Below are 27,890 nucleotides of genomic sequence, written 5' to 3' on the forward strand. Positions count from 1 at the left end.
ATTCTCTTTCTTGTCCAGTGTAGGTTACAAAATTATGATGACAATCAATTGCCATTATGCGCAGGCTGCCATCTGCCTCCCGTCCTTGTGCAAGGCAAAGCTGCCTAGCATCTGGCTTCCAATTCATAATTTAACCAATTAAGGCACAAAAACACTATTGATGTGTAATTGAAAGCAAATATGACAAATCACATTAAGTAAATGTGACCCCCTTTTCTGGCCTTTGTGTTGAATTATGCAAATAAGGGGAAGGAGACACGGGCAAGTTATGGTGGTCCTTTTACACTGACACACTTTTCATCTACAATAGCAGTCATACCACCAAAGTGGTTTACAAAAAAGGGAAAGGAATCATATTTATTTGATCACAGCGAGTACAGATAACAGGCATTGGGCCGGTCTAGACACAGTATTCCGATTGACATTGCCTTTGTGGAATATGAGTTAAGCAGCAAAATCCACCAGTTTTTTTTTTTTTTAATCCATCTCAGGTGGCAGCCATTTTGCCACTTTGTCCACCGAAAATAGCATAGTGAACATCAATAAGCACTATATAGTGGCCTAATATGTAGTGCCCTCATTCTGTTTGGCGATTCGGACAGCCAGCTCACTACTTTCTCCTCGTCGCATATCACGTGACCACCGTAACTGTTACGACGCACCGGCACATAAATCTCCGACTAATTATTGTGAATGAAAATGTTTTAAAACGGTACTTTTGTTAAACACATTAATTATTTATGTAGTATATATTTAATGCATGGCTTTGATTCCCGCGCTGTCGCTGGCGCCATGTTTTGTTCATACTCGCATTGTGGTCTATATCAACCCGATGTTCACTACATTTCAGAGTGCATTGTGGGTAATTTTGAGTGCCCTACATTTTCGCTCCCTGGACATTCGTACACCACTACAAAATGGCATGACCCCTCAGTAGGGCACTATATAGGGAGTAGGGTGCACATTCGGACAAAGCCAGTGATGTCATTTTCACTCAGTGGCAAGAGGCAGAATGGCCGCCCGCTGGGATGGATTAAAAAAAAAAAAACGTTAAAAAACGGCTTAATTCAAAAAATTGTGTCCTTGTGTTAAATGACAATATCGATGAGTAGTTGTATCGTTCTAAAAAAAAGTGGTATCAAACATTTAGCAGGCAATTTTCCAGGTCGCATATCTACCTAATAGTTTTGAGGTTTGGGAATTGAATCCCGATTAAAGTTTGCATGTTCTCCTCGTGACCACCTGGGTTCCAAAAGCATACATGTCACAAATTAATTCAAGAGTCAAAAATTTGGCTTAGGTGTGAATGTAAGTGTGACGGGTCATTTGTTTTATGTGCCCTGTGATTGGCTGACGGTGCAGCCCACCTCTCCAGTCATCTGACATGCTCTCAATGAGCCTAATGAGCACAAGTGGAAAATAGATGGATTTTTTTGTCAGGATTGTCTTATTTATAAATGTCATATTCAATTCTAGTTGCACAAGTGCTGATTTTGAAAATTAAAGAAGAAAAAAAATCGACCTCAAGCATGAATACACAGTATTAGTAAGTACCTATGGTGAATGCTTTCAGGACAATTTGCATAGTACAGTTCAAGCCGCTGTGTAACACAGCACTGGCCACACCCACTAAGCAGAAAGCTTGTGTAGTTGAGCAAAATAGCCTGGAAATGTTTTTAATCCAGACGCAGAACAGGCGTGCTGAGACTAATCCCGCTGAATGCCCTGCTCACAGGAGCGCTCACTAACAGACACAGTACAGCTTTAGACAGGCAGCCGTGGAAAAGCTACATGAGACGATCCTATCAGCTCCTCTACCGGAGAGGAATGGATGCGGGGATGGCTTATTTATGAGTCGGTGCGTCCGCTCCGGAATAAATTCAATGATATAATCCTTTCGACGTTTCAAAGTGCGAGGCTCCGTGCATACTGTCAATCCTCATTTTTGCTTTTTTCTGCATTAGCAGCATTCAGCCCTGAGCCATATGGCAGACGGTCCCAACTGTGTGATGATGTGCATGTGTGTGAATGTTTACTGGGTTCCTCCTGTAGCAGGTGGCTAAGGAGATAATCCAGGTAAAGCCACTGCCAAGTGGAGATGGAGGGATGGACTGAGGAAAGGGTTGGGCGGATGGATGAAGCGAGTGGCCTTTGTATGGACTCCTAGGGCTAATTCTGGCCTTCTAATCCTGCTCCCGTTCGCCCTCCCCCTCTTCCTGCTTGCCATCTCCACACTGATGGTTTGGTTCAATCGATGGTCAGGTAGACACAAGTAACACGCACGCACACCCTTAACCGAAACGGGTTGCCTTGAGCAGGAAGAGGGTGAAAAAAGAGGCTGCGTGTATCATTGTGGCTAGCTAACCTGTAAGGCGCATGAGTGAGCCTCATTGGAGAATGTAGCATCGGCCCTCCAGACAAGCTAAAGGATACGCGCCACCATGGGAGAAGCTCAGAAAGTTAGTGGAGTGATCCAACCACAGGTTAGCCAACTTTTTTTTCCTACTTCTTCATATTGTATTTGATCAACTAAATATTATGTATTGAATCAGCATCTGGGTTCAAATGTGAAAACAAGCTCATGATTATAATTTTAATGCTTCCCCTGATGCAATTTGACATCCATTTTATCGCAATTTAAAGCGACAGCGCCTCATTTTTAGTAGCACAGCAGTGTGTATTTTGTTTGGCACACCTTGATTTAGGTTAATCACGTTACATCGTGCATCATTCCATGAATGGAGACGCTATTCTAAAGGAAGCCTCAGATTACGTCTTACAAAACAGAGCTCAGATGATGTGTGAGCTCTTTGTGTCAAGGGAGCTTTGACTTCAAATCATGAGCAAGTCAATTATATTTTGCCAATTTTAGGCTCGGTAGTGCATAGTTAAGTAGTTTGTTTCATAATATTTCATTTAGTTAACTGCGACTTTTGCTAATATTATTTATAGGCCTTTGCTATGGTTAAGACTTTGGAAAACCAATTTTTTCATAGTCTGAGTGTATCTTGTACTGTTATGTCAGTGTTTCCCAACCTTTATTTAGCCAAGGCACCCATTTTATTTACATCAGAGAAATCTCATGACACACAAACTAACAAAAATGACACAAAAAGGAGGAATACTGGAATGATGATGATCTCATTTCGATTGTGAAATCTGGCCCTGTTTAATTGTCAGGTAGTTTCACAGGAAGCAATGACTAAGAGAATTAAACTTTTCCTCCTGTCACTATACGTCACTGTCATCGATAGATGATAATAGATCATTTACGAGGGGTGTCAGGCGATTCATTTTTTTTTTACTTCAGTAGTTAACTCACGATTAATCGCACATTTTATATCTGTTCTAAATGTACAATAAAATAATTTTTCATACTCTTGTTAACATAAAAGTGGAAAAAATATTAAACTAATAGAAATATGGCTCCATCTTTTAGTCATTGGTAAAGTAATTTCATAATAATTCATAAAATTGAGTTAAAATAAAAAAAATGAATTGTACTGTAAAAAAAAAACGTGTGATATTGATTTGTCTTTAGGTCATTTATCTGCCACTAGATGGCATAATTGCATTTGTAAGACGATGGTTACAGCTCAGTGCATTTTTCTTTTATTAAAAAAAAAATAGTGACGTTAAAGAACTTTAAATTAACTTCAAATTAACGCACACATTTTGACACCCCTATTCCCGACACACTGCATGGCATGCCAAGGCACGATTGGGAATCACTGTCGTGTGTAATGTTTTCATTCATTGTATCAATATACATATTTGACTCTTGCGTATCGATACTATACTGTATGTATAACTTGTCATACAAAAACATTACATGCAACATCTGTAAGGCCTCCTCTGCCCCTCTTGTCCACGCAGGGCTTACTCTCCGTCATTGAGAAACTAAAAGGGACCCGCGAACAGGAAGTGCGAATAGTTCTTTTGGGCTTGGACAATGCCGGTAAAACCACGCTGCTCAAGAGCCTTGCCTCTGAGGATGTCAACACCATCACACCTACACAGGTGAGGTGACACATACTGCGTAGTATGACTCTTTGAGATGTGTGATTTACTACTGAAGCAGTGCCACCAAAGTTCGTAACAGGAAAATTGACATACAGTTTTGCAAGAAAAATCTAACGCCAGTCATCAGGTACCACGCTAATCACTTAGGTTGCCTAATTCAGACTAATCTGCCTTGTCGTGTAATTACAGTATGGCAACACACACAGAATCAATATTTGGGTTTTCAAAATGTTTGAGAGTTCTAGAGACAAACTCTCTCTCAACAAGATATTGTTGTTAAATGTGTACTAAAACAGTTAGTAGGTACATTAGATAAATTTTTGATACTGAAGGAAATTGTATCCAATATAAGAGATAGCAGTAACAGACACACACATGTCGGCGAGAAGGTCTACTGTAAAAGTAATGTTATTTACCCGTATTAAACAGTGGTATCGACTGGAGGATCTAATTTGGTGCGGACAGCTGCAGTCTCCCACTCAAAGTAGTGAATTTATTCAGATGACGTGTGACCTTTATGAATGTGCAATGAATTAATTGGCCATATGGGTTTAACATGCCAATCTAAGCACATTGAGCCATTCACCAAATTTGATTTTAGGGAAGTCAAGATGGCTGAAAACAAGTGTTGTCTTCTCCTCAGATCTGTTCATTAGTTGTTGGACAATTTCAATTGCACAGATGTTTTTGAAATTGATACAGACATCCGTGTGTTTCAGCACATAGGCCTTAGTAAACTACAGTGAGTGATTATCATAGTAACTGCAAACATTGTGTTTCTTTACAGGGTTTCAACATTAAGAGCGTCGCCTCACATGGCATGAAACTCAACGTGTGGGACATTGGGGGGCAAAGAAAAATCAGACCTTTCTGGAAAAAGTATCTCGACAACACGGATCTGTTGGTAAGTGACAGCAAAAGTCAAGTAAAAATGCACTTTTTGCCTGTGTTAATTACAATCCACTGTCTGAAACTAATGTTTCGATTGTTTCTTTCAGATTTATGTTATTGACAGTGCGGACAAAAAGCGATTTGAGGAAACTGGACTGGTGAGTTTGATTCTGGAAGAAAATGTTATTCTCACTAAATAACCGACACGTTGCAACAAACATGCCCCTGCTTTGTTTTTTTGTTTGTTTGAATAAATAACAACACACTTCACAATTGAGTTGCTTAACAAGCAATTCAGTTACAATGCAGGATTTAAAGCGTCACTTGCTTCTAATTATTACCTTTTGAAATGTTTAGACAAGATCATAATGGACGGGGAAGTTGAAGCCTTGCATACTTTCTTTTTCAATACACCTCAAGAGGGTCTATAATTTACTTTTCTGTATGCATTACGCTCACTATCAGCCACTTCATTAAGTACTCTTATATCAAGGAAACCCATTAGCTCCAATAGCTGCATACAGCATGAGAATCATCTCTCAGTACGCTGCATTTCTGTTCCACACCACTGCAAACAACAAATTAACATTATCAACTTGTTTATCCGAAAATATGGAAATTGGATGCACCATATTCTTATATCAGTGGTTCCAATGAGAGAGCATTTCCAGACTTTGAAAGTTGCAAATCTTCCATCAGCTTATCAGGAATATATATGAATTTAGGAGTAGTAATAAATTGGATATTTGAAAAACTGCACGCTAGTCTAAAACAAGAGACCCAAATGCGGTTGGAAAAAAACTACCATGTTGAATAATCATATTTAATGTGATGGTGGGGAAATTCACTGCTTACTACAGCAAAAGACAGTGACAGGTTTCAAATGCATACAATGTAATGAAAAATAAGTCTTGTCAAATAACCAGATGAGAGAAAAATAAAGTCACAAAAAGCCTAACAATTGCTTAGCGTGCATATTTCTGGAGTGTGAAAGGACGCCACAATACTCAGATAAACCCCAGACAAGCATGAGGAGAACATGCAAAGTCCACATAGAAAGGCCAGAGATTCAAGCCCACAACCCTACTGTGAAGCAGATACCACCCATATGCATGCATCATGCAGCTTAACGTCTTGTTTGCCTGCAGGAGTTATCCGAGCTGATAGAAGAGGAGAACCTGAAGGGCGTTCCGGTGCTCATCTTTGCTAATAAGCAAGATTTGGCCACAGCGTCGCCGGCCAGCGAGATCGCCGAGGGACTCAACCTTCATACGTACAGAGACCGCGAGTGGCAGATTCAGGCCTGCTCAGCTGTGTCTGGGGAAGGAGTTCAGGTCAGCTGGAAACGTTGGCTTTTCTTATTTCTCCTCTTACTAAGCCTTATGAGAGTGCATTTGAAAGGTTACAAGCGGTCATCTTATTTTTCTTGTCCAACAGGATGGCATGAACTGGATTTGCAACAACATCATTAATAAAAAGAAGTGAGCCCAAACAACATGCAACAGGCGACTAGTATCATTATCATGTCAAACACACATACACACAATACAGATGTGAATTATTTCTTTTTACAGTCTGTCATGATATTAATATTTAGGTTACGATAAGCAAATTAGGCTTCTACAGTGTTTATCATTGCTAAATGTTTCTGCCCTCTCATCTCTAAGATCTTTGCCTGGTCATCTTGTGAAACTATGCAAACTATGCTTAATTGTATTAGAAATGTTGCCATCCATATCATTTATACTGTAGTACGGTGTGGGTGTAATGTGTATTTTGCAGATTTTTGACAATAAAATGTTCAGTCTTCTTCATTTGCTTTTCTGATTTTAGTTTCTAATCAGTCTGAAATGTTCTTATCTTAAATGATGAGGCAAAAATATAATCTATCCAGCCATCCCCTGTATCGCTTACTAAACAAAATTCATTAGTGTGTATGAGAGCATCTTAGTAGTGTGTATGGGCACAAAAAAATCATAGTGTGTTTAATAGCATTTTAGTAGTGTGTATGAGAGCACTTCATTAGCATTTGAATACTCTAGATGTGTGTGTCTTATAAGCAGCAAAAAAATCAGTATTGTCAATGAGAGCATTTTAGTTGTGTGTGTGAGAAAATTTCAGTGTGTATGAGAATATTTTAGTTGTATGAATGTGTATAAGCAAAAAAAAATCAGAGTATATGACTGCATTTTCATTGTGTGTATGAGAACATTTTAATAGTGTTTATAAGTAAAAATAAATAAATAAAAAGTTGTGTGTATGAGAGCATTGTAAGTATGGGTGCATCTTAGTATTCTGTTTGGGCCCAAAAAAATCATAGTGTGTTTAATAACATTTTAGTAGCGTGTATGAGAGTACTTCAATAGACCAGTTCAATAGGCTTATAAGCACGCAAAAAACAGTGTGCATGAGAGCATTTTAGTTATGTGTATGTGAACACTTCAGTAGTGTTTATGAAGTGAAAAAAATGCAGTCATCGTATGAGAGCATTGTAAGAATGAGAGCATCTTAGTAGCGTGTATGAGCGAAAAAAATTATAGTGTGTTTAATAGCATTTTAGTAATGTGTATGAGAGTGCCTACTCAGTGGTGAATGAGAGCATTTCAGTAGTGTAAGGGCCTATGAGTGAAAAAATATTCAAGGTGATGAGAGTGTTTCAATATTGTGAATGTGTGTGTCTTAGTAATGTTTATAAGTTTTAAAAAAATGAATGCGAAAATAATTCAGTACTGTATATGAGAGCATTTTCATTGTGTATATTAGAACATTTGAGTAGTGTTTACAACTTTACAAGTGGACAAAAAAATCAGTAGTGAGAATGAGAGCATTGTATGTATGAGAGCATCTTAGTAGTGTGTATGAGCAAAAAAAATTGTCATTTGTTTAAATGCATTTTAGTAGTGTGTATGAGTGAGTTTCGTACTAAACATGAGAGCATTTTAATGGTGTGTATGAGTCAATATGGGTTAGAGTTAAGGTCAGGGTCATATAGAATCGGCCTGCTTCACAAACGTGTATACTTGAGGGTCATTCTCCTTCACTTTCATTGCTGTCATTTGCAGAGTCGCATTAAAAAGAATGCCTCAGTCTTCACTTGTTTGTCCTTGGACAAACGTGCCCAGAAGCCCATGCAGCTGTTTTTTTTTTCTTCTCACCTTCCCGTATAATGTATTTGAGTTTGACCCTGATGTTTGCTGAAACGTCCATTTTGCCATCATAACTCATATTTAACTGCTCTTTTCTTGCTATCGTGTGGAGATGTAATTACACTTCTGAAAGCACTTCAGCAGCACATCAGACTTTGTTGGCTTGTCTTCCATATGAAGCGATCGCTTGATATTCGAGGGAGGGCGGGGGCCTTTTTCTTTCACATTCTGTCACAATGATGCTGAATGTGGTGAAAATCTCCATGGTAACACAAAGTAGAAGCAATCCTTGAACATTCCGTGGGCGTCTTTATCTGTTTGAAGGAGCTCTGCGGGAGGCAGTGGGAACCATTTGGAACGTGAAACACACCGCATTGTTCAGTGGTGCTTCTTCAACCAACAGGTGGCAGTGCAAGAGAAGTAATTCTGTGTCACATCAAGTGGTTAGCACAACGGTCGAGAGGTTTTGAGTTTGAATCTCATGTTCAATTTGTACGTTGTCTTTGTACTTGTGTGCGGTACAGTTGTGTTCAAAATGCAGTCCAACATGATTAACCAGATCAATCACTTTTTTTTGGGTAGAAAATGTATTTCTACACGGCAAACAATTTACCAGTAGAGTCACAGAAAACTAACAGACCCAACATTCTTGCTATGCATGGTCTTGAGTCTGTGCAATTAAATAATTAATTGAAAGGGGTGTGTTAAAAACAAATAGCAGTGTTGGAGGGCTCTAGGATTCTGTGGGGAAAAAAACGGTGTGAATCAGGTGGCCCTTATTTCAGGGTGAAGCCAGCACCTGTCATGCATGTATTTCTCTTAGAAAACCTGAGAAAAATGGGTCGCTTCAGGCATTGTTCAGAAGAACAGTGGACTTGGATTAAAAAATTCATTGCAGAAGGGAAAACATATCAAGAAGTGCTGAAAATAATAGACTGCTCGGCTAAAATGATCTCCAACGCTTTAAAACGGAAAGCAAAACCAGACAGACGTGGAAGAACACGGAAAACATCCATTCGAACGGATCGAAGAATAGCCAGAATGGCAAAGACTCAAACAATGATCAGCTCCAAAGAGATCAAAGACGGCCTGAAGTTACCTGTGAGTACTGTGACAATTACAAGACGCCTGTGTGAAGCTAATCTATTAGCAAGAAGCCCGTGTAAAGTCCTACAAAAAGATGCGCTGAAGAGGATGCAATTTACCAAAGACCACATTAAGTGGCCTAAAGAGAAACGGAGAAAGATTTTGTTTTGTATATAGCAAAATCCTTGAAGAGTTCATGTTGCTTTATGCTGAAGAGGATATGCCCTTGAAATGGGTATTTCCACAAGACAACGACCCCAAACACACCAGTCAATGAGCAGCATCTTGGTTCCAGACCAACAAAATTGCAGTTATGGAGTGGTCAGATCAATCCCCGGACCTTAATCCGATCTATGGGGCGATGTCAAAAGTGCTGTTTCTGAGGCAAAACCAAAAAATGCAGAGGAACTGTGGAATGTTGGAATCATCCTTGGCTTGCATATCTTATGATAGGTGCAAGAAGTTGGTCGATTTCATGCAACACTGATGTGAAGCAGTTCTCAGAAACCGTGGTTATACAACTCAATATTAATTTAATGAGTCACAGGAATGCTAAATCAGCAATATTTGAGTTTATTCCGTAAATATTCAAGTCCGTAAAGAAAAATACAGACACTGCTATTTTTTTGATCAGCACAATTTTCATTGTCAGCAAATCAAATATTGACAAATGTTTCTTCACGTTTAGATTTAGAATATGATGTGCAGTGTTCCCAATGCATGAAAATAAAAACTATTGGACTACTACTTTAGGATTTTGACCTTTTTAAACACACTGCTCTTATTTTGAACACATCTGTATCTCCTGCATTCCAAAGACTTTACATACAGACATTACAAATGTATCAATGGAAAATGGATGAATGGCTAAAACACCCCGGATCAAAGTGTGATGTCGCATTGTCACACGAGTTTCCATAGCAACCCTCCTTGTTATTCTCCATCCGCCTGCTCCCTCTCTCCTCCAGGCGCCCCCTGTCCACTCTCCATCCCTTTATACGTCTGTCACTTAATCATAGCCGCACTCCTCAAAAGACGACACCCTGACTGACTGGATGAAAACACACACACACCGGTAAGAAAACAACATCTTGTGCCTTTTTGTTTTTAAATATACACATTTAAATGTTCCTTATTTATGCCGAACAATATCAAAGAACGGTACATGCTCAACAGGCAGTTTTTTTCTTCCTGTAGGGCTTCAGTCATGCCACAAGTCACTCACCCAACGCCCACAGTAACCACGTTAGGCAGCCTCAATGCCACACAGATGACCTTTAGCCCCCAGACCGCAACCACGCAGCTTGCATGGGAGGAGGTGCACATGCAAGTGTACACCGTCGTCATCGTGGTGATTTTTTGCGCCGTCTGCCTTCTACTGCTCCTGGCGTTCTTCTACGCTTTCTGCTTCCACTGCTGCATCACCTCCACGCCAAGAGAGTCCCACAGCGGCACCAGGAGCAGCATAGATCGAGAGGACGCCACCTTTAGCTGCACCTCGACTGAAGGCCTGTCATTTGGGAACCGCGTCTGACTGGCATTGGATCATTGCGTTTAAGGGCGTGTATGATATACCACATATAGATGTGTGGGATTTTTTTAAACACAAGCGTCACATAATCATTTGTGACTGCTTGATATAGCCTTGGAGTACATGGAAAGTCACTTTTTGCACAATTGTTAATTGTTTTTAAACATTTTACAGGGTTGTGTAAATGTGTTTATGTTGTGTTAAGGCGTATATTTTGTTTACGTTGTTGCATTGTTACCGTCAATCAGGGATATGTGGTCAGGGTAGGCAGGAGAGGCAGAGCCTCCCTTTCCCCTCTACTGCATGTGAAGAGTAAAAAAACAAACAAAAAATAGTAATGATTAAATTGTTTTCCATTTTAGTAATCTGATTCGGGTTTTACATTTATTTTCTTTTTCTATCCGATAATGTCAATGTTTTCATCAATAAATTTAAGAAATAACTGCATTTGCACATTTCTTGTTCAAATATATGCATAAAGTTTTTTATATGATAAGACGACCGGCAGGCTCCCGTTCTGTGTTCCCCCACTTTTGGTAATTATTTTTCTATGTCTCTTGAACCAGATCACCACTATCGGACTTTAATCAAAACATGCACTGCACATGATTACGTTCAACAGTCAATATTCAATATTTAACTCATTCACTGCCATTGATGGCTATAGACGTCAAAAATTCATTTTAACTATTTCTATTAGTTTCACTTTTTTTCCACTTTTGTTAACAAGAGTATGAAAACCTAGAATTGTTTTATTGTACAATTAGAACAGATATAACATTTGTTATTAATCGTGAGTTAACTAGTGAAGTCATGTGATTAATTACAATAAATAAAAAATAGTTAACTCAAGATTAATCACAAATTTTATATCTGTTTTAAATTTACAGTAAAAAAAAAAATCTAGGTTTTCATACTCTTAACAAATGTAGAAAAAAAGTGAAACTAATAAATAGTTCAAATGAATTTTTTACGTCTATAGCCGTCAATGGCAGTGAATGAGTTAATTAATGTGTGTGAAATATTTTGTCTTTCTGTTGGCCAGAAAATAAACATTGGAGCCCAGAAAGGTGTCAGTACTGTACGTACTCCATTGGTGCAATGCGTAGAAGAAATTGTAGAGTGACAATATAAACAATAACAAACACGTCAGGTCTGCACACACCTGTGAAGCCAACTTTCTTTATTTCTACTGAGCTGACAAGTTTGTTGTCACAGAAACATTCCGAAAGAGAAAGGACAAAGCCATTCGACTGTCAGGTCTACAACACTGCAATAAATAACTACAAGTGTGTTAAAAAAAAAACTGCTTTGAGGTTAAGTTGTAATGTGTTAACTGAAAGATCTACTCCCACTGGGCCAGTAGAGCTTTGATACAGTTGAAAGGGATTAAGATAATGAAATAATCCATTTCTTCTATCGCTACGTAATGAACCGCCACAAAAAAAGGATTTCAGGCTTGTGTCAATGTACACATCACACATCACTGGAGCTCATCATGTCTAGCATCAGCAGACCAAAAGGTTAAAAAGCAAACATATTTTTTTAAGCAATGGGTCATGTTAAGTGCTGTCTTTTCCATTTTAGCGTGTACCAACTCAGGACACGGAACACATGGCGCTCTTGGAGCAGTGGGAGTCGCAGGAGCTGGCACTTGACTCCATCAAGGAATCTCTGCCGTCACACTCGGGCGACTCCAGCTCCAGGTGAGCATCCTCTAAGCAGTCGTGCAAGGCATCTTTGTAATGGGACTGAGAACACAAGGAGCATATTGTGAATTTAAATAAAGCAACAAAACTTTATTTTAACTCTTTTTTTTTCAGTTCTACCTTATGAGCGGACATCTCCTCCACCCGACACTCTTCCACAGACTTTTGCAGAGAATGGTGTGAATTCTCCATCTTGATGCGATGAGAGTGAATAGACTTGACATCATCATCGTCCTTGCCTGGCACCAGTGGGAAAACCTGAAAGCAAGGAAGTCCAAAATAGTGCTCAGAACGGAAATAAATGAGTAAGTACACAACCTAGACAAAGTTAGACATTCTTTTAGGAAATGGGGAAAAAATGACAGTTGCCAACTGTATCGGATTTTGAGGCTCCCTTCACAATATACTGAACTATATTCAAATTGCTATTGAACCACAAAAACATGGTGCAATTGTCATGATAGATATTGATGGCCACAAAGAATTTGCCGATAAGTATGATTTTGTTACATTCCTACCAGTCCCTCCTCGTTCCCCTTGGTGATGACCTCAGTGATGTTGGCCTTGCTGATGGCCTTACTGATGTTCTGGGTCTCGAATTGAGGACACGCCGCTTGGGCGTTTCCGTCCTTGTCCCGCTTACCTTTCAGCCAGTAGGTCTCGATCTCAACATTGCCCTAAAGGATGAAAAGGAAATTCTCTAAAGTCATAAAGTATTCATACCCTGGCCCGATTTTCAGTTGAAGTTAATTCCTATTGGTCGAATGGGTATTTTCTCCTTAAAATTGTCAGATAAGATCAATGAATTGGGCGGAAAAAAATCATAATGTAAAACTGTGAAAATTGCCTATATTTTATATATATATATATATATATATATATATAATATATATATTTATAGACAACTTCCCGTCTTTTGCTCCTCGTTTTTGCTATTTCCAGCTATGTTCAAGGGTCAATGTGACCCGTTCTAATGTTTAATCATCAAAAAATGTCACATAACGCAATGCAATGTTATTAATATTAAAAAAAATTAAAATGAACAAATGAAGGCCAGCAAACAAAGTTTAACCTAAATTTTATATATATATATATATATATATATTATATTTTATACTATTTTTTATTTTATTTTTTAGATTTTCCAAATTGACCAACAACATAACAACAGGGTTAACTAAGTACTTGTCTCAATGAACATAATTTGAACTCCCATTGAGGTAACCAAACATGGTTCCTTCCTGGAAAAACCTTTGCTGTTCCTATATTTAAAGATTCATAGCACAGCTTGCCTCATGAAAGAAAGTAAAATAAAAATAAAAAAACTTCCCTTTTTCCTTAAGATTCCTGCTTTGGGAGAAACTTTGCTGGCATTATCACCGAATGTACTCTACACAAGTCAGACTCGCGCATAAAAAGAAAAGCAAGCAGGCGACACTTACAGATTCAAAATGCTAAATATGTTCTCTGCCCACAGCCAAAACATTGCCAGTTATTTTTGTTGGTTTGCTGATACACACATCTTGCATTTGCACCAGTTGGAGCCTCAGGGAAGGTTTTGTGCATGCAGATAACATTTATTTACTGCCGACGCATTATCCCACTGTGCTATTCACATGTCCTACAGCAATTATTTATGTTGTCATGGTGGATTAAGTACAGTACAGCTACGATTGATGTAGTGTGCGTTGTTTGGACTCCAACCTTGATGGTAATGGTGCCCCTCCTTTCAAAAATAAAGTGGCTTCCTTTCAGGTGCTCGTAGGTAGCGCTGCTGAGTTGGATATGCATCTCCTGATGTGAGACAAAGGAAGATATTATTGGCCTTTTTTTTTTCTTTTTCAATGGTCTCTTCTTTGAATGCTGAGCCAAGCATTGTAAGCATCCAGACTGCTTCTTACAGTCTAGTGGTGCCTTAAAATACTTTGACCAATTTCTTGTCTTGGAACATAAGCAAGAATATGAAATAATAATGCACTTTAGACCCCCACCACTAGATGGCGGCAGCAAATTTAAAATTGACGTCTGCCCTGCTGTGGAAGGCCAAAATCAGTTGGTGGCGCTAATGTAGCATGAAGCTAGTTTACCAAACAAGGGAAAAAAACATTAGATACAGCCACGCTTGATTACTTCCCTTTTAGTCAAAGCTTTGGCGCCATCTTCTGGCCAACATGAATTGGTGAACTTCTGAATAGCAGGGTTAATTTCATTTCTCAGTCCCCACCTTTCCGTTGCTCTCCATGGCTGACGCCGTGTGGACCGTATCGCCGTGCAGACCGTAACGGGGCATCTTGTGTCCTACCACACCTGCTACCACCATACCAGAGTGGATGCCTGCAGCCACAACAAAGCAGGTCCATTTACGCAAGACTTGTTTTCATCACAGGCCCTATTGTAGTTATGGTTGCCCTCAGGGGGGAGGTTAATAACTGAAACCATATAAATGTATTATCACTAAAGATGTAACTGGGAAAAAAAATCATTTCATCATTTTGTGTAAACAGAACAAGCTTTAATGACTTTTAAAATGAAACATCAACTGTTCTTATTATGAAAGTGCATCACTAGTTTGTCTTCTTTTAAGGGAATGAAAGATGCAACGGTAACAGTTTCAACAGTCTGAATTATTATCCTATAAATCACCACTGGCAGTTGTTATTGCTTTCGTTTTTTTTCTAAAGAGCCCGGTAGAGGCTGTTTGAATGCCTCGGGAGTTGCATTTGTATTGTGCTACTTCTTTTTTTCTCACGCTGCCCTGATACTCCCATTGGCGTGATGCTGTTTCAAATGAGTTAACAAGTTTGACATTCTGCCAGGAGCGCATCGCATGATTTGTGGTTTATGTGGTCTAACACCAGCATAAACCTGAAGTCCAACCCACCGACACGAATCTGTATGTTGTTTCCATTCGAGGGGTCTTTCAAGTGATCGATGGAGCGCACCATATCCAATGCCATGTCACAAATATTATGAGCGTGATACTTGGTCTTCTCCGGCGCCCCCGCCACCACCATGTAGGCATCTCCAATGGTTTCAACCTTGCAAGGCGACAGACTTGACTCGAGCACATTAACACGCAAAATACTAGCCAACTGAGGAAAACATGCGCGTACCTTGAAGACTCTGTGCTTCTCGCTGAGTGTGTCAAACAAAGTGTACATGGTGTTGAGCATGGACACCACCTGCAAGGGAGTGATGTGGCTGCAAATGCGAGTGAATCCCACCACGTCGCTGAAAAGAATGGTCACATCGGGGAACACCTGGAAGAAACACGGTGAATCTAATTGCTAATGAATAACATTGATGTTGCTGCAAAACGCATGTGGACAGGCATTTATCTTAGAGATAATCCGATATGGTCCTGTCTGTGCCGGCACCGATTATTAGTAGTCAAGTCAATAATGGATATTTGGGTAATTGGATCAGATATTTACTTTTACTTAACTCATTCACTCCCAGCCATTTTCCCTGAAGCAACCCCCTTCGCTCACGGCTGTTTTACTAGATTTTGGGTGATTTTGCATATATATATATATATTTGCATTACTGCCCCATGTGGCCAATGTAAAAAAGCAGGATCCGCAAAATCACGTGGAATTAATCATGATGCACAAACTATTTATTTAACTCTTTACATTTCAATTAATTATGATATTACTGTATGTTTTTATATTTAAGAATGATTATTTTTTTCTTATTTAAAAATAACAAAAAAAAATGCTGTATTTCTTGGAGAGGCTGGCGCGAATTTATGGCATTTCCATTCATTTCAATGAGGAACGATGAAGGCAAATAGTCGCTTGAGTACCAGTGTCCACGTTGTGGTATTATGACTCGGTTTGGACTTTTTGATGGTTCTGACCAGGCTATTTCAAAAATAAAATGCCACCCGCGAGTTTAAGTGTGAATTTAAATGCAAATCTTTTGCTGTGTGTGCATGTGTATGTGCCTGTATTCACATAGGAGACTAGATCTGTTAAGATCGTGCTGGTGTACCTAATATTATGGCCTTACTGTACAAGAAAATATTTAACCATAGTGACAGATGCTAAATTGGATCTTATCTTTATTTAGAACCAATGCTAAAAATATAGCAAAGCTTGGACAGATGAAAGTGAGCTAAAGAGGAGCGATGGACTTTTGTGATGAAGCTTTTGTTATTGTGTTTTGGCACATTGAATGTGATATGTGGTTCCTAGCGTCTCGGTTATTTATTTATATTTGACTCTGGGGAAATTATTTGACTATAACGACTTGAGTAGACTGTGTCATGCAACTAGAACGCTCTTTTTGCTCTCCTTTCCTGACCTCACAAGTGTTTACAGCAGGCTCTCCTTTGCGCAGCCTCTTTGCCACTGGTTTGGGGATCATTCTGTAAAGGAGGTCATCTGTCTTTTTCATCTCATAATCCAACATCTTCATGCTCTCCTCTAGCTTTCTGGACTTCTTTTGCTCCTGTGTTCAGACAGTAATGAGATTTAAAAAAAAAAAAAAAAGTACAGTCCTAAATAAAGATTATAGAAATATTATATATATATATTGATATTAAATATTAAAATATAGAAATAAAGACACAACAGGTATCAAATGTAGCATGTTTTATAACCTGTATGAGTGCTCTTTTCAGCTCTTCCGACTGCTGTGTGCCTGCCAGCACCAAATCTCTGCTGGAGTCGTGCATGCTCAGGTCATTGATGTACAGTCCAGTTTTAAACATAGCACTCAGGCTCTCCATCCTGCAAATGCACACAAACAAAACAAAAAAAGAAGACAGGGGCAGATGGACAAAATGAAACTGAAAAAATCAGTAATAAACGTTGCAAAAGCATTAGCGATTATGAGGATGAGGATTTTATTTTTATGGGAAAAGAAACCATATTTGGTGCCGTAAAGGTAAATAAATGTAGTGGAAATAAAAAGTGGAAATTTTAATAAAAAGTTTTTTTTTAAAGTCTACACACACCCTCAAAGGACATTTTTTTGGGGTGATACAAAAAATAGTCTTGTAAAACTCAATTTGATTATTTTTTTGACTTTCAAGATGTAAGGTAAAAATAAAGCAACTGAGATAGTGTTGTTGCACAAGTGCACACACCCTGTTCAGAATCAACTCATCACATTCAAACCCGTGTTAAATGGCCACATTTCAGATGCTCTAGTAGGCTTTCCCTGACTTTTTTTTTCTTTCTATAAGGTTTAGGCCTAACTGCTATTTTGAACTGTTCAAAAGTTCAACCTCAGCTTCATTATACAATGACCAAATCTTCCAAACAGATGTGGGAAATACTGTATGTCACGGTCTAATCATGAAACTAAGGTTGAACTTTAAAGTCATAAGTCCAATAGGTTGAAGCATGGCGGTAGTCTTCGTGTTCAGTTGCAATCGGGACCTTAGACGAGGTGAAATGAATTACGAACAGTTCAAAAATAGCAATCAGTAAAGCCTAATAGAAAAAAAACTATTGGGGGACAATCAGAGGCAGTAAAATGCTTTCACATGACATTCTGGCTTGTAATTTCATTTTCATTTCAGTATAGCCCTAATGCCATGTTTTACCCAATGAAGATTTGAAAACAATGTAATGCCCATTACTGCTTCAATGTAGGCATGAGCGCACTTCATCACAAAATTTGCCGTTTTATAGAAGGATGTGGATGTTTTGGTAATGTTCTCTGTGTAAAAACACTCTCTGCTGCAAATGGGTTCCCATTAGGCTCACAAGAGCTGCACTGTCTGATTACAAGCTAATTAGCAGTTCATTTCATGCATGGCGAGAGGCGCTCCAATGGGCCCCCGAACTGATTCAGTGCCCAGCTTTTTATTTGCACACTCACTGTAGCGCTCATTGCACTTAATGTTTTGCTTTGCAAGTAAAACGTATTCATGAGGGGTTTTGTCCTCGAGTGTGCGCCTGTTTGTGTATGCCGAGTGCATTCATGTCAATCTTACACAGGTGTTCCAAGAAAGATGATAGACTCCCACTCAGGCATGTATCGCATTTGTCCTTTCAGTCTCAGGCATCGGCTCCCGTCACCCCAGCTCTCCATGGCATTGGCGCTGTCTAAAATGATGAAATGTAGTGCATATAAACTAAAACTTCACATTGCTGTTGTACTTCTGAAAGAGTTTCTTTTGTGTGTGTGCACTCTCGCTTTGTGCCAAGCAGAGAGCTCAAAACCTTTGTAATCGTCTCCAATAATGGACTGAAAAGCCATGAGCTCCACGTCCACATCAGCAGACCGATTAGCATTTTCATAGTCGGAATCTGTTAAGTACAAGATGGCGTTTCAGAGAAAAGCGATGACAATTCTAAAACATTGTGATTAAAGTACAGTGACTCCTCGTCGGTGAAATATTTGGGCACACTTTCTTATGCAACTGAAGGAGAAACCTTGGGCTAACTTTTGGCTGAGCAATACAGTCAAATACTTTTGATGCCATTTTGTGGCATCTTGATGCCAAGGACATATGTTGAAGTGAGTTGTGAGGCACCGGTGTGACAAAATGTGCTTTGTCGCTATTTTGTGGCATCTTGGTTTATGATCTAGAACAGTGGTTCTTAACCTTCCTTGTTGGAGGTACTGAACCCCACCAGTTTCCTATGCACATTCACAGAACCTTTCTTTATTGAAAAGTATGTTGTTGTTTTTTATTCAAGACGCAGGTATAGGTTTCATTGGTGAACAAATTTGAAGAGAAAGAGCATCCTTTTCATCAAATCTGTTTCTCTTCACCTTGAATTCAGAAAGTGCTGCGTTCTTGTATTCCCCATTTCAATGCAGCTTAATTAAGGAAGTGTTCCTTCGGTTTTGCTGCATAGCTAGTCGTACTGTGCTAGAATTGTTTAACTTGGCATTGCAAATGATGCAGTTAGGACACTGACTTCCTATCACTCAACTCTATATTTATAGAGCACTTTAAAACAACCGCCGCTATTTTCTTTAAATGGTACAATGAAAATTGAAGAGGCGCAACAATTGAACCCTGTGGAACACCAAGTTTTATCTACATCTGCTTGTACACATTTCGCTCATCATGTGATATGGTTATGGCAGGGTTCACCAATTCCAGTCCTCGAGGTCCAGAGCCCTGCAGGTTTTAGATGTTCCTGCCTACCAACACACCTGATACTAAAGATCAGGATTGTTATCAGGCATGCTGATGAGCTGATTATATGAATCAGGTGTGCTAGTGGGCAGAAACATCTAAAAACCTGCAGGACTCCGGACCTTGAGGACTGGAATTGGTGAACCCTGGGTTATGGTATCAAAAAAGGAAGACCACAAACTAGGAGGAAATAGTCAAAAGTCTTCCAAAATTGGAAAAGGTTGTAAGCAATATAATGCCTAAAGTCCTACTTAGAAAACAGATTTATCGCTACACCACTCTGTGTAATGTGGCAACGCGCTCGAAGTCCATTTCTTTCATTGTGATTTTCTGCAACGACGACGACCATAAGTAGACTCGCTAACACACTCTGAAAACCACGTATTAGTGAGCCCTTGCCCAGCAGACACACACCCCTGCGACTGTTTGCGCGGCTTCCACTCTTACTCTGGACTCGGTTGTGGAGATTCCTCTCTCTTTTCACAGGTTCCTTGGACATGATCTCAAACAAGTTGTTGGGATGGGAGATGATCTAGGAACACAGCGTAAACATCGTTGACAGTCTCAGCACCCATTGTACATGACAGTCTACTAGTTTGTGAAATGTGTGACGGACAATGCCAGATTTGCCACTTCATTTTGGTAGGAGGACATTCGAAGGACTACAATCACCATGTTCCATGTGAACTCCACCAGGGGGCGAGCCAGCAAGAAAGCGTCAGTGATCTTCTTTCCATCTAAATCAGGGAAGACTGTGGAAAGTCCTGAGCCAACATTGTGCACCACCATGTCCTGGAGATTCAAAGTAATCAGCCACTTCCCATGCACGATACATCGCCTTGTTCTAGCGTATGACTGGAGTCCACGCATGCTGCTTTTACCTGTCTGAAGACGATATTGAAGGGAAAGACCGCAAAGAAGAAATCTGAGGTAATTGGCAAAATCTCCTGCTCTTCCTCATCCTCCTTCATGATGTAGCGGTAAGCGGAGTTGTCAAAGTTTAACCTGAAGGAACAAAAAATGGTCACCAAAACGACTGCGCTCCTCCACTAAAGGATAACAAGGATGAGACACTTCAGATCAACCAAATTTCAGAGGAATTTCAACTTGTGACTCAGGTCCAAGAATACAAACAAAGCTGGCGTTGAATGAGAATAGGTACTTAGTTTATCGCTCACTAGTGCCTTCCATTCGCCATACAAACGGGACCGTGGGACTGGCGGTAAGGAATGAGCGCAATAGGCGGCAGGTGTTGCGTTGTCTTTGTTGTTATCGCCACTGTGTGGTGTGTGCATGTTGTCCCTATCTGTCGCTGTGCTCCCCTACCTCATGGTAACATGGGAGTAGTCCCCCACCATCTGCTCAGACAAGACCTCCACATGAATGTCCGTGTCATAGAACTGCTTCCCCATCTGCCTCAGCTGACCCATGGCATAGTGCAGGTAGCCTTTGCGCTTACTTCTGCAGATCACAATGGGGGAGAGAATTCAATAAACACACTAATGAGTCCGCTTGAATAGCTGGTATAAGCGCCATTATTGAACATGCTGTGCACAGACCAGAAATACAGGCAAGTCCATAGACCTGTTAATCGTATTACATGGAACTCCCATCAGATTTTCAGACCTGTAGTGGAGGGTGACCCCAGTGGCGGATTCCTCCTGACAGAAGAAGGTTGGGGGCTGCACCTTGGGGTAGCTGAAACGCAGATACTCATGGAGGTTGTCAAGGCCATTGACAAAGTCACGGACGTGACGGCCCAGCACCTGGGAACAGAAACACAAATGAAACGGCAGTTTTAGTCCATTCATCAAAATATCCTTAGTCATGGTAGCAGGCAGAGCTGGAGCCAATGACAGCGGACTGAGGCGGACTGCATACTGTAGCTTGGCCACCAGTTAATCACGGGCCGCTTAATCAATACGGTATAATGCTTGATCGATCCCATTTAATCGATAGCATTGCTAGCCAGGTTCAGATCCATATACTAGCATGTTCTTTGTTGTCACTAGACATATAACTAACGAGCAGAATTCCACAGTTGTCAGCGTGCCCATATTTGGAAATGCTGACGTAGCAGCCTACTAGGAAGTAGGCACGGAGACTTTTGCTGCTAGTTTAGAAGAGAAGTCTTTCATTGTTGAAAAAGAAAGCCTGACTGGGGAAGAGTGGTAGGGAAAAAAAAGGAAATGGGGTTAGTAAGTGCAGTATAAAAAGGGCTTTAGAGTCACAGACTTCAAAAGGCGAATACCTTTATTACTAGCGTGGTTAACATTATAGTTGTATTGGGGGTGGCATTGACTATAAGACTAATCAGTGTTTTACAATTCGAGTCTAGATTCATTTAATTCACTTCACATTAATTCCTATGGGATTTTTTTTTTTTATCGGAACAACTAGGAATTCATCATGTCATGTATTGTGTTCCACTGTAATGTTTTCATAACATTCCCATGGCTTTTTATTTCGGTATAGTTCAATTGGGCTCAATTATTTTGCTAAAAACAAACAACATACAATTAGAACGTGAGATCATTGTTCACCTTGAGGATCCTGTCATAGCCGTACTTCCCCACAAATCCCAGGAAGTAGACACCCCAGGAATTCATCAGCTCATTGTAGGGCGTTCCCGTCACCCCGCTGGCTGCCTTTGCAATGCGAGGAATCACACTCTCGCTGTACACCTAAAAATATCAGAGAGTATTTGGGGTAAGACAGAGAAAGTATAGAATCTACTGAGATATGGTATATATTAGGGGTGTGAATTGCCTAGTACCTGGCGATTCGATTCGTATCGCGATTCATAGGTCACGATTCGATTCAGTACCGATTAACCCCTATACGAATCTGGAAATTGATTGTTGCGATTATTATTATTTTTACTCAAATTTAGAAAATACTCATCAGTAAACTTGTACATGTACACTGTAAGATTTGTACGAAAATGTATTTATTTATCTGAAAAGTCAGGCTTATAACTGAGCCACTGTATTTCACTGAACAGCACTGAAATAAAATATTAAGGCTTAATCTTCCATTATTATAACATTCTTCCATGCTTAATGTGTAAATCCTAACCCTAAGTAAGACGTTTTTTTGAATATTCCCATAAAAAAATGTATGTTTAAAAATCGATTTGGCCGCATATCGAATCGATTCGAGAATTGCACGCGATATATTGCCGAATCGATTTTTTTCTAACACCCCTAGTATATATATGTATATATATATATATACCTTGAAGTATTTTTGAAAAATGACTCAGAAGTTACACTGCCAGAAAAATTTCCAGTTGAATACATTTCCCAATCCACACAATTGTGCGGCAATTACATTTGCTCAGGCAGTATTGATGTGTGTCATTATCCATTTTCGGGGATACCTCGTGAGTGACAAAGGAGTGCAGGCGGACGTCTGCCCTCTCTCTGACCAGCTTCCACACGTCGTCCCCGTACGACTCCTTGATGAAGTCGTGCAGACTCTCGCAGAGCAGCCCATACATTATGACACCCAAGATTGAAAGTCAAACCACAAAGACGGCGCGATATTCCCAAAGGCACCTGCGAGTGAATGAGAAAAGTCCAGACTTCTATTCAACGAGTCATTAATTGCACAGTGCTTGCTTTTGCCATTAACGCTGCTACCTGTGGAGCTCAGTGCTTGATCAGATTAGACATCCCATCAGGGTTTCATCCGAGGGGCAACTGCGCAAACTGCTTTAAAGAGCCTCTCGTTACCACAAGTACTTTTTGTGCGGACGGGTGCGCATTGTTCTTGTGGCAGCTGTCAGCACCTGGTGGCTGCGGAGCTCCATGTGACACAAACACACCACGAAAGCCATCGCTCAAACACAGATGACACCCGTCGGAGGAAGTAAACAATTAGAGGGTCTGCCTCGCTTTTATTTATGTACTTGGACAAACGTGCTCAAATAGACACCAGAGGAGTTAAAGGGCAACAATTCTTCTTATTTAATGGTTAGTCTGCAGATGTTTTTTTCCGGCTTGAATGACACCACATTTTCTCCCGGAGGCCGTGAGGCTTTCTAATAATGGATGGTGGCTTTGTGGAGCCGGGGAAGGTGCAAAATCGATATCTAATCTCAACAGAGATAAAAAGAAAAATATGCTTTCCTCCCAGACGTCTGCTGTCCTCAATGAATCAATCTGCGCAGTACATAAAATCCACTTTAAAGACCAACAGGGTTCCACAAAGTGTGTATAATGTTTTGGAGTTCCATTTAAAATGTATTCAATTGAAAATAGAAAAATCACAAATCTCACATTTAAAATGCATCCACAGGGAGTCCTTAGTTTATGTTACAGACATCATGACACAAGAAGGCAAGCTCAATCACCAACATACTTTAATGTTTGTCATATATGATGTGACGTCATACAAATATTTACTCTAATTCTGACACTACTGCAGAAGGTGCCATAGCCTATTACCCTAAGCTAAGGTTAGAGAGAGAGTGTGGCGTGTTCTGATTTATGTCCATGGCTATTGTCTTTGTATTCATGGAATGTTGTAAACCTGTATAATGATTTCTAAAATAAATTGCAAATAAAACGCAGCTGTCAGCTGATGTTTGTAAGTGGAGAAATACAAAGTTATTAGTGAAATCAACGATTCTGGAAGGTTAAGGAAAAGGATGTCAAAACTGTTTTGCTCTACAGGAAACAGAAAACTCCACTTTTGTACTTAACCCACAGATTTAAGGACTTTTTTCTTTTTTTTAATAATCTGTGTACAATTTTTTATCGTAATTAATCGCATGACTTTACTAGTTAACTCGCGATTAATCACAGATTTTATATCTGTTCTAATTCAATAAAAAAAAATCTAGGTTTTCATACTCTTGTTAACAGAAGTGGGAAAAAATGTTAAACTAATAAAAAGAGTTCAAATTATTTTTTGACGTCTATAGCCGTCAATGGCAGTGAATGAGTTAATTAATCAGTTAACGCTTTAACTTTGACAGCACTGGTAATAATATTTGTGCATACCGTAGAATAGCTAGCCTGACCTAGTGTGACTGTCAGCATGCCAGCTGTTTTAATGCACCCACACGCAAACAGCCCGAATCTGTTTTTATTAGCCAAAAGCTTTGAGGTCAGGATGAAAATCTTTATACTTGCCCCATCCCCCTAATCACTCCATTCATCCATCCTCGCTCATGTTAAAATAACCCGATGAGCTAAGAGCCGGAAGCATTCTGGGATGCGTTTTACACGGGCTATTCCTTCTCTGCTTGGGGAGTGTCACATTGCTGTGGGGAGGCCTCCTATACTGGTGTGGGATAAACCCCACAGCCACCCAGATCAGCTCTGACATCCCACACGCAGAGACAGACAACGGGGCGCTCAGGTAAGGGGGCACGTGCAAGACTATTACTGTATACGCTCACCATCAAATCTATTTCTTTGTTGTGAAATACACAGCGTGTTGTTTACTTGCACAGCAGTGTAGATGCAATGGAATACCTTTGATGTTGATATAAGAGAAAGCAATCATATTAAAGATGGTGAATGTTTTACTAGCCAAACAGATGTCTAGAACTGGATCAAAAGTCATATTGGATTTGATTTTGCTGATGAAATATATGTTAGAGTATAGCAGTATTAAAAGAGAGTTCGGACCAAATAACGACAGGTGTCTTGTGTTCAACCATGCAGGGAATAAATATTAGAGCAGTTGAGTTTTGCTTTTTGCCTTTGTTTACAAGTGCAGCGTGGTTTGTGACTCATAAATTGTTTTATCGTCAAAAAAAAAAAAAAACTAAACAAAGCGATAAAAATAGAATCCATACTCTGTTTTAGCATCTAAAGGCCCTCACCTGTGTTATAAAAAAGAAAGACCTAATCATGTAATGCATCATACCCTCTCGAACTATCCAAATAATGAATATCAATCTTTTGATGACGTTATTGTGATTTTTATTCTCCACACTTTTTTTCCCCATCAAACACCTCCCACATAATACCTCCTTCCGATTTACATCATTCAAATTTCAGCTTGCTTCAAAAAGTCACGCCTGCCGGGGTATATATGGTCTGATTCCACATTACTTACAGTATTCGCACAATTGAACATTAAATCAACTTATTTTTCAATGGGACTGACAATGAACTTAAAGTACCACTTTCCACGCCCACTTCCATACATTCAGCAAATAGCATTCAGCTTTTCAGCATTCCCACGCAATTTCTGCAGAAATTGCACTTTCTCTCGTTGATTGATATCATCCCAGTCCCACTGAAATCTAACCAAATCGAATCGTTCCACTTCTAAATCCAAACCCAGATCTAACCGTCCTCCAATTATATCACATCCCATGTATGGAGATATTTATCGATCAATATATATTATATATATTGATCGATAAATATCTCCATAAAAATTAAAATGATACATTATATAATATAATGTATCATTTTTATTTTTAAAAATGATACATTATATAATATAATGTATCATTTTTATTTTCATAAATAATACTGAAAGTGTCCCTTTTCACATATATGCTTTAAATGACGCATCCGTATTTAGTTGAGCAAATTCACCCTTGCAATTACTATATCTCCTCGGGAACCATTACTTTTATAAATAAATATTGATTTCATATTACATCCATTTGTTTTTGAGACCTGAGCCATATTTCTTTTGTGCATCAGAGGGACGCGATGATGTTCACGCAGCCGGGCCTGGATGACGTCACCAAGCAGAGAATGTTGCAGGCTCGTATGCTGTCAAAAGAAGCCAGAGGGGGTAAGTCACGACGATGACGCACTTTCGAATGACCTACATAAACATGATACTGTACTTGGTGGCGCAAGTTGTGTAAAGGCTGCCCGGAGACACTGCAGATGTGCGCATCCCAAATCCCCAAATCACCTACATGTTCTCCAAACATTCCAGCAGGGAGCATCCCATCCGCTGTGTTTGTTCTCCACTGTTCCCCCGCCAGCTAAGCTTTGAAAGAGTGTTCCCTTAACCTCAGCATAAAGCGGATTTCATGCCCGGGCCGCTCCTCCGGATGCCCCGGCTTCTCCAAACACTTATCATATGTGAGAAATAAGGCTATCCTTTCGTTTGGGAGCGCCTTTCATCTCCAGATTCCTATTTATATGCCCAGTTACCCTTGCAACCCACGGACAGCAACAAACATTATACGTACGCCCGCTGACATCATCTCGAGGCTATTTCAGTGTCTCTGCTAGGCCACGATAGCATACGAGAGGAGTTCTGCGGATTTCAACTCGATTATGCGTGATATTATTTAAATCAGCGGCGCTCTGTTGTTTCGCTCGAGTAGGAAGCAGCGGTGGCCTACATTTACAACCTCAGTTCTAATTCTATTAATTTCATAGCAGTTCTCTTGGCTGTGGTGCTTTGCGGATGTTATAACCCCCCCCCACCCCCACCCCTCCCGCACCCAATCAGATTTGAGTTTCTCTGTGCTGCCATGTTGATCTAATATACACAGGGCCAGGCCGAGATAAGTTTGAAAAAGGACTGTTCGTTTAACCAACAAGCTTTTAAATTCATCTTCACAGTATTTGACATCAGCATTTTTCCATTCTCGGATTGGTTGGTTAGTGTAAAGCAGCTACCTTGAGTGGCACAATTAACACCTGTAAGGATTTGCATACAGCATCTCAGGAGAGTGTCATGTTTTTTTTATTTAGGGCTGTCAAGTGTGAACTCTGGAGATTAATTTAAACTCTTGGAAGCGTTACAAAAAAATCAGGGTTTTTTTTAAATTATTTTTATTTTTATATTTAAAAAAAAAAATATTCAGTTAACTCAGTTTTATTTACTTCCTGTTATGACCTATAACCTGCAGCCGAACTTAGCTTCTGGTGGAAAGCGGACAAACACGGTAGTTTTACTTTTAGTTTTACTTACTGGATAAATCTCAAGTAATTTGTGCACTTTACAAAGTTAAATTCAAATTGCATATTAGTTGTACGTCTCTGGCGTATCATCTCAGAGTAAAATAACCTGCTCAAGTGTGGACACAAACCCGGAAGCGAGAAGTTTGGAAATTCTTTCTATGAGAAAAAAAAGCTGGCCTGTAAAGCTGAATCCATTTTGTTCAACAGTTGTATTTTATAGGAGAGGAATTCTATTCAAGCATCAAAGAAAATAAACAGACTTTCTTTTTGATGAATTTACACGAATTCCAAAATTTTACTGAAGAAATATCTGTTACAACAAGCCTTGTAGAAAAATGCAATTAATCGTGATCACTTATGGGAAATTGTGCAATTAATTAGTTTGAAAATTTTAATTAATTTAATTAACTTTATGCTTTTGTCCTTTTATTAGATAAATACACATTCTGGACTGCTCTTGATGATGTATGTGGCACATTTACATGCTATTATATT

General features: G+C 39.6%; 3 protein-coding genes across 6 annotated transcripts in view; 2 read left to right on the forward strand and 1 right to left on the reverse strand.

Annotated features, from left to right (window-relative positions):
- LOC147168522 (myozenin-2) overlaps window positions 1-27,890 on the forward strand; it is a 36,523-nt gene that overhangs the window by 2,368 nt on the left and 6,265 nt on the right. For 2 of the 3 annotated variants that reach the window (XM_086084162.1, XM_086084164.1), the window contains exons 1-2: window positions 24,766-24,864; window positions 26,172-26,265. In XM_086084162.1, the coding sequence (XP_085940288.1) occupies window positions 26,181-26,265 (85 nt within the window). In that variant the 5' untranslated portion in view covers window positions 24,766-24,864; window positions 26,172-26,180. Of the gene's footprint in view, window positions 1-12,264; window positions 12,384-12,500; window positions 12,692-24,765; window positions 24,865-26,171; window positions 26,266-27,890 lie in introns of those variants that run through there. The other variant, XM_086084163.1, reaches the window with a different exon arrangement.
- arl3l1 (ADP ribosylation factor like GTPase 3, like 1) lies at window positions 1,774-6,728 on the forward strand. The gene is made up of 6 exons (XM_086084166.1): window positions 1,774-2,483; window positions 3,877-4,020; window positions 4,811-4,927; window positions 5,022-5,072; window positions 6,063-6,248; window positions 6,352-6,728. Exons 1-6 carry the CDS (start codon window positions 2,442-2,444, stop codon window positions 6,397-6,399), a joined length of 588 nt encoding a protein of 195 aa, XP_085940292.1. The 5' UTR covers window positions 1,774-2,441; the 3' UTR covers window positions 6,400-6,728.
- Window positions 12,276-22,996, reverse strand: LOC147168524 (soluble guanylate cyclase 88E-like). Of its 2 annotated transcripts, none has more exons than XM_086084151.1 (18): window positions 22,877-22,996; window positions 22,038-22,178; window positions 21,121-21,260; window positions 20,821-20,955; window positions 20,376-20,499; window positions 20,167-20,286; window positions 19,942-20,026; window positions 18,566-18,652; window positions 18,337-18,448; window positions 16,993-17,122; window positions 16,695-16,841; window positions 15,500-15,646; window positions 15,268-15,424; window positions 14,611-14,720; window positions 14,091-14,180; window positions 12,905-13,063; window positions 12,507-12,644; window positions 12,276-12,428 (listed from the first exon to the last, which is right to left on the reverse strand). In XM_086084151.1, the coding sequence occupies exons 1-18, from the start codon at window positions 22,994-22,996 to the stop codon at window positions 12,276-12,278; spliced, it is 2,295 nt and encodes a 764-aa protein (XP_085940277.1). The 2 variants fall into 2 exon arrangements, with proteins under 2 accessions (XP_085940277.1, XP_085940276.1); XM_086084150.1 differs by having other exon boundaries at window positions 19,909-20,026.

This window comes from Leptonotus elevatus, chromosome 9 (assembly GCF_054856555.1).
Source record: "Leptonotus elevatus isolate MCC_2025b chromosome 9, RoL_Lele_1.0, whole genome shotgun sequence".
NCBI lineage: Eukaryota > Metazoa > Chordata > Actinopteri > Syngnathiformes > Syngnathidae > Leptonotus > Leptonotus elevatus.